The sequence below is a fragment of the Grammomys surdaster genome, unplaced genomic scaffold (assembly GCF_004785775.1).
Source record: "Grammomys surdaster isolate TR1022 unplaced genomic scaffold, NIH_TR_1.0 170, whole genome shotgun sequence".
NCBI classification, from domain to species: domain Eukaryota; kingdom Metazoa; phylum Chordata; class Mammalia; order Rodentia; family Muridae; genus Grammomys; species Grammomys surdaster.
This window is the reverse complement of record NW_021604618.1, coordinates 15,332,028-15,341,645: the sequence shown is the minus strand read 5'-3', so window position 1 is coordinate 15,341,645 and position 9,618 is coordinate 15,332,028. Positions and strand designations below refer to the sequence as shown.

The 9,618-nt window shown below is 41.1% G+C and overlaps 1 protein-coding gene across 1 annotated transcript; it reads left to right on the top strand.

Annotated features, from left to right (window-relative positions):
• Window positions 1-954, top strand: LOC114620881 (olfactory receptor 4F3/4F16/4F29). Its single transcript, XM_028767051.1, has one exon. The coding sequence runs from the start codon at window positions 16-18 to the stop codon at window positions 952-954; it is 939 nt and encodes a 312-aa protein (XP_028622884.1). The 5' UTR covers window positions 1-15.
• Window positions 955-9,618: the final 8,664 nt, after the last annotated feature.

Genomic DNA, 9,618 nt, shown 5'->3' with positions numbered 1-9,618 from the left:
CAGTTGGCTGAATCAATGGATGGAGAGAACTACACAGTGGTGTCTGAATTTGTATTTCTAGGACTCACCCACTCATGGGAGATTCAACTCCTCCTCCTTGTGTTCTCCTCTGTGCTCTACATATTAAGCATGACTGGAAACATACTCATTGTATTCTCTGTGACCATTGAACCTCACTTACACTCTCCCATGTACTTCCTTCTAGCGTGTCTCTCTTTCATTGATTTGGTAGCCTGTTCTGTTACTTCTCCTAAGATGGTTTATGACTTGTTTAGAAAGCACAAAGTCATCTCGTTTGGAGGCTGTATCACTCAGATCTTCTTTATTCATTTAGTTGGTGGAGTGGAGATGGTGCTTCTTGTGGCCATGGCATTTGACAGATATATGGCCATATGTAAGCCTCTGCACTACCTGACCATCATGAGCCCACGAGTGTGTGTTTTGTTTCTGGGTGCTGCTTGGGGCCTGGGCATTAGCCATTCATTGTTCCAGCTGGCTTTTCTTATTGACTTACCTTTCTGTGGCCCAAATGTACTGGACAGCTTTTACTGTGACCTTCCTAGACTTCTCAGATTGGCCTGTAGAGACACTTACAAGTTGCAGTTCATGGTCACTATCAACAGTGGGTTCATTTGTGTTGCCTCTTTCTTGTTGCTTCTTATCTCGTACATCTTTATCCTGTTCAGTGTCTGGAAACATTCTTCAGGTGGTTCATCCAAGGCCCTCTCTACTCTCTCAGCTCACATCACGGTGGTGTTTCTCTTCTTTGGTCCCACTCTGTTTATATATACATGGCCCCACCCTAACTCTCAGATAGACAAATTTCTTGCTTTTTTTGATGCAGTTCTTACTCCTTTTCTGAACCCAGTCATCTACACATTCAGAAATAAGGAGATGAAGGTAGCAATAAAGAGAGTTTTCAAAACATTGTTAACTTTTAGAAATATTTCATAAATAGTATAACATTTTTATTTGAATAACAATATATCCTGTATGAGACATTTTTGAAATGTAATCAGTGGTGCTCATGATTAAGGAGTCTTTTCATGTTCCTTTACTGAAGTGGAAAGTTAAGGGTTCTTGTATTTTGCTGGGTCCAAAACGTGAAGGACTGTTTTCCTGAAGTGGACACAGGTGAAAGGATGTTTTGCTAAAGCAAGCACATGAAAGGATGCATGATGAAGAATTCTTCACTAAAGACAGGCATATATTGGTTTACCTTACATTCATTGTTGAGCTCCATTTGTTGTGACTCCATGGAGAGAAATGCACCAAAAAATCTTTTGGTGATGGACTGGTAGTTTCTTTCAGCTTCTTGCCACTTCTGCAGATTTGGGCTGATTGGCAGTGTGATGTCAACTGAGACAGATGCACATGGAATTTTGCTAAAACAGACTCAAGTGCTGAGGCAAGACACATGGTGAGGCAAGACCCAGTGAGGACATGTGATGTTTGGAGGGCCTATAAATAGGATTCAATGAACTGTGAGAGGATCTGTTGGTAGAGCTAGCTCTGCAACAATTCTTGGTCTTGTGTATTCTCTGATCTTTGTTTTGTTCAGAGAGGCACAGCTGAGAGCTCTCCTGATGTCCTTGCTGAACCTCCTATAGACTCATGCTGAGGCCTGGCTGTTTCTGCTAGGTCATTTTTACCACTGCTGAGGCATGTCTGCTATCCCAACTTTATAGAATTGGACTGCTGGTATATTTGTGCAGTATTTGCCAATGGATCAAGCTGCTGCTGCTGACTGCAAAATGAACTGCTGAATTCCTGATAATACAGATGGGATTTGCTCCAAAGAATAATTTTTAAACAGGTTCACTTCCCCCTGTATCTTTTGTTTTTCACTACCTCTGGTGGGTGGTGGGCTAGAAGGGAGGTTAAAGTGTTTAAGAACCATCATTAAAAGGAGACATTGAAAAATTAAAGCTACACTTAATAATGCTTTTATATACTCAGTGAAGATTCAGTCAATAAACTATATGTTGATTAAGATAGTGTGTACACATATGCAACAATTATACCCCATTTCTGGCTTAAGTTTTTTTGATTTTATTTTATTTCAAAATTATCAGTTGGCTATTATTTTTGAAACTGCTCATATACTTACTAAAATACTAATTATTCACCTGTTGTTGGATATTCTTACTTTCAGCAATAATAGGAAGTTTTCTTCATTCTTCAGTGTTAGAAAATATACTTGTCTTGCTAAAAAAATTTATGCCTATTACAAGCTATCATCTTTCACTTTAATATTCCTAGGCAGAAACATCATATCTACCTTCTCCCTGAGCCCAAATCCTGTACTGTTTTTTCCTAGTTTCTAACTTAGTGAGTATCTATGACTCTTCCTTGAATGCAATCTAGATGTGGCAGATAAAACCAAGGTCCTAAATCAAGTTCCCTAGCTTATTCTAACCAATAACAACCAATCTCTAGGTTTTGGCCAGAACCCACCATGTCTGTGTTGCAACCTACAGTTCTCTCCAATATTAAATTCAAGACTACCCCATACCATATATATCCTCACACCCAGGTGTAGGCCAAGATGTATATTTTAATCCAGTCCCACTTACCCACCCAATGTTATTTCACATGAGCTATTTCTACCTTCTAGGCCCAGCCCACCAACACATTCTCTGTTTTGGCTCAACCTGCTCTGTCCATATCAAACACACACCTAACCAAAGAAGTCCATGTGATTAAATTTCATTGAAAAAAAATCCAGATAAAGCCTTGATCTCTCCTCTAAACCTACCAGTTCTATAGAATATTTGTCATTGAAAACTACACAGATTAATTGCAGGACACACATTTTAACAGAGTAATCATAAACTTTATCAAAGAGTTGAAGAAATTTTTATTTATTTATTTATTTATTTATTTATTTATTTATTTTTTGAACATGAAATGCTTTTTTATAGCATGTTTTACAAGGGGAGGGGGTAAGAGGGGCCAGGTGGTGGAAAAGTACAAAATCTTCTTGGCCTGTGCCTTGAAACATGTCATGGTCTATACGGTACACTGCCTTGAATTATGATCTACCTGCTGTTCTTCAGAAGATATGGTACACTGCTTGAGTTATGATCTCCCTGCTATTCTTATGATGATATGGTACACTGCTTTGAGTCTATCTGCAGTTGCCAAGCAGGATCTTGCAGTTGCCAAGCTTCAGAGGACATTGTGCAGGTGGGGAAAGGTAGGGGGTGAGGGTAAGGGCGAGGGTCCTGGCTTCTGGCATCTCCCCCTTCTCTGTTTAGTTAGAGAAGGCATCTTATGATCAATCCCAATTATGTGAATTTTGAATTTGGATGTCTAATTATGGGGGGGGGTCTTAGACAAGTTCACAACCCCAAAACACTGATGTGAGACGAGTCACATCGATGGTCGAAGGTTTTAGGCTTTTGACGATGGGCAACATCAAGGGACTCTGATGTGGGTGAAAGGAGGGTGAGAGCCCTGTCTTAGGCCATGTAGGCTGCACCCACTCCCAGCACCATGCACTCCTTTTCGGCTGCATTGGGTGGGCCCCTGGGAAGTAGACCTACAATAATCCTGCCCTTGGGCTAACTTAGCCATCCTAGTCCCTTGTAAATGTTCAAGTTACCAACCATTTGTCAGTTTGCGGTGTAATATTGTCATAAAGGAAGGCTCCCCAATGTTAGCGGCCATATCAAGGGCGGCCTTGGTTTAGGAAAAAGCCAATTTTTGTTGTGGTGATCAAGAGGCCAAGCTCTCTAGCAAGAGAAACGGGGGCAAAGCCAGGCATACCAGGAACCCTTCTGGAGGGCGTGGAAGTCTAGCGGTCGACCGTAGGGGGAGGCAGGGGAGCTGGCAGCTGTGTCAGTCTCCTGCGGAGTCACTTCTGGATCCTCTCCAATTTTCGGCTGATGGTAATGAACTTCAACTGTCTTCTTGATGGCAGCATCAACCTGGTTCCATGGATGACAGGTCGCAGGTGACGATCTCTGTCTCACTCAATCTTGATGTCCTGCGCACGTCCTCTCAATGAGGGTCCGTCCAGAGGGGTCCGTGCCTCGAGCCCCACGTCTGGGTGCCACTTGACCCGACCGGCAGGCCCTAGTTATTCGTGGGGGCGAGGAGGACTGCAACCTGCTATTCTTCAGAAGATATGGTACACTGCTTGAGTTATGGTCTCCTTGCTATTCTTCAGATGATATGGTACACTGCTTTGAGTCTATCTGCAGTTGCCAAGCAGGATCTTGCAGTTGCCAAGCTTCAGGGAACCTTGTGCAGGTGGGAAAAGGTAGGGGGTGAGGGTAAGGGCGAGGATCCTGGCTTCTGGCCCATCTGGATTAGAACTTCTAATAGCAGGCATCACGGGTGATTCATTTTTACCTGGAAAGAAAAAAGAAGGGGATTCTCAGGGAGATTTCTCTTCCCTGGATGTAAATTGTTATTCATCGTATTTATGGTTGGGCCAGGCTTTGTGAGGGTATCTATTTTTTCATTAATATTTGTGGTAGCCGGTTAACTGTGCCTTCTGTGGTATTGGACAGCATATCAGTCCTCGGCTCCATAAGGGAACTGGTTCTGGGGCATTCCCTTTACGGGTATGAGGGTCCTTCCCCATATCTGTGGCAAAGTTTTGTTAGTCTTGGTGGTGCCCGAGGTCACCAACATGGTCAGCAAGAGATTTGCCATGAGCTTTCAGCTTTAGAGAGAGAAAAGTGAACAAGGCATGATGGAGAGTATTTCATGGGGGCTCCTTCTGAGGGGGTACCGTTCCCCCTCTTTTGTTTTTAAAGCCAATTTTTCAGAGTTCTTGTAAAATCAGGGCAGAAGAGCCAACAGTTGCTCCTTCTACACTCAGAGAGTCATGAAGACCTTATTTAAGGATATATAAATCTATATTAATAATCTTTTGTCAAAGGACTTTTATAGCACCACTGACAATTAATCAGACTATATGATATATCGATTGGAAATAGCTTTTTCTACTTTTTGTGAGATTACCTCTCTTCTGTTAATTAACTGTTGAGGAAGTTAGGGTTTACCTCTCTCTTGAGATTATTGAACAGAGATTTAAGTTCTTTTGTGGAGAGCTTAAAATAGGATCTTAGCCAATTTGCAACTCCTAGAAACTTTTGAAATTAATTTAAGATAAGTAAACTTCCTTTTTTAAAAAAATCCTTTATCTGTGTGGGTTTTTTATTGGATATTATACATATTTACCTTTCAATGTTGTTTCCTTTCTCATTTTCCCCCAAGATCCCTTATCCCATACCCACTCCTCCTAATTTTTGTGATGGTGTGCTCCAAACATCCTCCCAGTCCCATCTCCCTGCTCTCGAATTCCCACACAGTAGGGGATCCAAACTTTCGGGGACCTTGGCCCTCCACTTTCACTGAAGTCTAACAAGGTCACCCTCAATTCCCTATACAGGTGCGTGAGTCCCTCCCTTTGTGCTCTCTGGTTTAGACTTTGGGAGTTCTGGTTGAAACTTTTGATACTCCTTCTAGAAAGGACCAACGCATTCATACTTTGGTCTTCCTTCTTCTATGTGAGTTTTATGTGGTCTATATGTAGATTCTTAGACATTGTGAGCTTTTGGTCTAATATCCACTTATCAGTGAGTGCATACCAAGTATGTTCTTTTGAGATTGGGTCACTTCACTCAAGATGATATTTTCCAACTCCATCCATTTGCCTAGGAATTTTGTGAACTGATTGTTCTTAATAGCTGAGTAGTACTCCATTGTATAAATGTACCACATTTTCTGCATCCATTCTTCTGTTGAAGGGCATCTGGGTTCTTTCCAACTTCTGGCTATTATAAATAAGGCTGCTATGAACATGGTGGAGCATGTGTCCCTGTTGTATGGTGAAACTTCTTTTGGGTATATGCCCAGAAGTGGTATAGCTGGGTCCTCAGGTAACACTATGTTCAATTTTCTGAGATACCGCCAGACTGCTTTCCATAGTGGTTGTACCAGTTTACAATCCCACCAACAGTGGAGGAGTGTTCCTCTTTCTCCACATCCTCGCCAACATGTGCTGTCACCTGTGTTTTTGATCTTAGCCATTCTGACTGGTGTGAGGTGGAATCTCAGTGTTGTTTTCATTTGCATTTCCCTGATGACTAGTGATCCTGAACACTTCTTTAGGTGCTTCTCAACCATTCGAGCTTCCTCAGTTGAGAATTCTTTGTTCAGCTCTGTGCTCCATTTTTTAATAGGGTTCTTTGATTGTCTAGAGTCTAATTTCTTCAGTTCTTTGTATACCTTGGATATTAGCCCTTTATCAGATGTAGGGTTGGTGAAGATCTTTTCCCAATCTGTTGGTTGCTGCTCTGTCCTATTGACTGTGTCCTTTGCTTTACAGAAGCTTTGCAGCTTTATGAGGTCCCATTTGTCAATTTTTGGTCTTAGAGCACAGGCCATTGGTGTTCTGTTCAGGAACTTTTTCCCTGTGCCTATGTATTCCAGGCTTTTTCCCAGTTTCTCTTCTATTAGTTTCAGTGTGGCTGGTTTTAGGTGGAGGTCCTTAATCCACTTGGAATTGAGCTTTGTACAAGGAGATAAGTATGGATCAATTTGCTTTTTTCTACATTCTGACAGCCAGTTGGACCAGCACCATTTGTTGAATATGCTATCTTTTTTCTGTGGGACTGTATAAGGGTATCTTGGGTCATGGTTGAGCAGGTACTTAGAACCCCGAGATTCTCTGTGGAATTTCTCATGAGAACCGGCAGGAGTTCGGTCCCTCCCATCACCTAAGATCCTGAAAAACAGTCACAGATCTCCATAGAGTCACCCAGGCGATAGGCCTCAGGCCTTAGAGATTTACATACTAATGAAGGCCAGAGGGCAGAGCAAATTAAACATTCCTCCCCTAATCTTCCCCCTTTCTCTCTCCCTATATAACTCGGGACAGCCCTGAGTTTTGGGGGGATACGCCTAGATCCATCTATTATCCGTCATGTCAATAAACCTTTTTGGAACCAAGGACTTCCTCGTGTTACTGGGGCCTGTCGCCGCCAAGGCCCTCAGGCCGCTGGAACCGTAGGATCTCCCTCCCTGATGTGGGGACCCGCCATGGCGGCAAGCTTGCGCCGCTGTGGCGGCCTTTTTTTAAATTTTCCCCACATTTTTCCATTCGATGGATTTAGCCCCTTTGTCAAAGATCAAGTGACCATAGGTATGGGGGTTCATTTCTGGGTCTTCTATTCTATTCCACTGATCCTCCTGCCTGTCTCTGTTCCAATACCATGCAGTTTTTATCACTATTGCTTTGTAGTACAGCTTGAAGTCAGGGATGGTGATTCCTCCAGAAGTTCTTTTATTGCTGAGAGTAGTTTTCCCAATCCTGGGTTTTTTGTTATTCCATATAAATTTTAAGATTGCTCTTTCTATCTCTGAGAAGAATTGAGTGGGAATTTTGATGGGGATTGCATTAAATCTGTAGATGGCTTTTGGCAAAATAGCCATTTTTACTATATTAATCCTTCCAATCCATGAGCATGGGAGATCTTTCCATCTTCTGAGATCGGCTTCGATTTCTTTCTTCAGGGGAATGAAGTTCTTGTCATACAGGTCTTTTACTTGCTTGGTTAGGTTCACACCCAGGTATTTTATATTATCTGTGACTATTTTGAAGGGTGTCATTTCCATAATTTCTTTCTCAGCCAGTTTATCTTTTGAGTAGAAGAAGGCTACTGATTTGCTTGAGTTAATTTTATATCCAGCCACTTTGCTAAAGTTGTTTATCAGGTTTAGGAGTTCTCTGGTGGAAGTTTTGGGGTCACTTAAGTACACTATCATATCATCTGCAAATAGTGAGATTTTGACTTCTTCCTTTCCAATTTGTATCCCTTTGATCTCCTGGTGTTGCCTAATTGCTCTGGCTAGGACTTCCAATACTATATTAAATAAGTAGGGGGAGAGTGGGCAGCCTTGCCTAGTCCCTGATCTTAGTGGGATTGTTTCAAGTTTCTCTCCATTTAGTTTAATGCTGGCTACTGGTTTGCTGTATATTGCTTTACTATGTTTAGGTATGGACCTTGAATTCCTGACCTTTCCAAGACTTTTATCATGAAGGGGTGTTGAATTTTGTCAAATGCTTTCTCAGCATCTAGTGAGATGATCATGTGGTTTTTTTCTTTGAGTTTGTTTATATAATGGATTACATTGATGGATTTCCGAATATTGAACCAACCCTGCATTCCTGGGATGAAGCCAACTTGATCGTGATGGATAATTGTTTTGATGTGTTCTTGGATTCGGTTCGCTAGAATTTTATTGAGTAATTTTGAATCAATGTTCATAAGAGAGATCGGCCTGAAGTTCTCTTTCTTTGTTGGGTCTTTGTGTGGCTTAGGTATGAGTGTAATTGTGGCTTCAAAGAATGAATTGGGTAATGTACCTTCTGTTTCTATTTTGTGGAATAGTTTGAAAAGAATTGGAATTAGGTCTTCCTTGAAGGTCTGATAGAATTCTGCACTAAAACCGTCTGGTCCCTGGCTTTTCTTTGTAGGGAGACATTTAATGGCTGCTTCTATTTCTTTTGGGGTTATGGGACAGTTTAGATGGTTTATCTGCTCCTGATTTAACATTGGTAACTGGTATTTGTCTAGGAAATTGTCCATTTCATCCAAATTTTCCAATTTTGTTGAATATAGGCTTTTGTAGTAGGATCTGATGATTTTTTTAATTTCCTCAGTTTCTGTTGTTATGTCCCCCTTTTGAGTTCTGATTTTATTAATTTGGATACTGTCTCTCTGCCCTCTGATTAGTCTAGCTAAGGGTTTATCTATCTTGTTGATTTTCTCAAAGAACCAGCTTCTAGTTTTATTGATTCTTTGGATAGTTCTTTTTGTTTCTATTTGGTTGATTTCCGCCCTAAGTTTGATTATTTCCTGCCATCTACTCCTCTTGGGTGTATTAGCTTCGTTTTGTTCTAGGTCTTTCGGGTGCTCTGTCAAGCTGTTAGTGTATGCTCCCTCCAGTTTCTTTTTGTAGGCACTTAGAGCTATGAATTTTCCTCTTAGCACTGCTTTCATTGTATCCCATAAATTTTGGTATGATGTGTCATCATTTTCATTAAATTCTAAAAAGTTTTTAATTTCTTTCTTTATTTCTTCCCTTACCTGATTATCAAGGAGTAGGGTGTTGTTCAGTTTCCATGTGAATGTGGGCTTTCCATTCTCTTTGTCATTTTTGAAGACCAGCCTTAGACCATGGTGATCTGATAGGATGCAGGGAATTATTTCAATTTTCTTATATCTGTTGAGGCCTGTCTTGTGCCCAATTATATGGTCTATTTTGGAGAAGGTACCATGAGGTGCTGAGAAAAAGGTATATTCTTTTGCTTTAGGGTGAAATGTTCTATAGATATCTGTTAAGTCCATTTGGTTCATAACTTCTGTTAGTTTTACTGTATCTCTATTTAGTTTCTGTTTCCATGATTTATCCATTGCTGAGAGTGGGGTGTTGAAGTCTCCCACTATTATTATGTGAGGTGCAATGTGTGTTTTGAGCTTTAGTAAGGTTTCTTTTATGAAAGTCGACGCTCTTGTATTTGGCGCATAGATATTCAGAATTGAGAGTTCATGTTGGTTGACTTTTCCTTTGACAAGTATGAAATGCCCTTCCTTA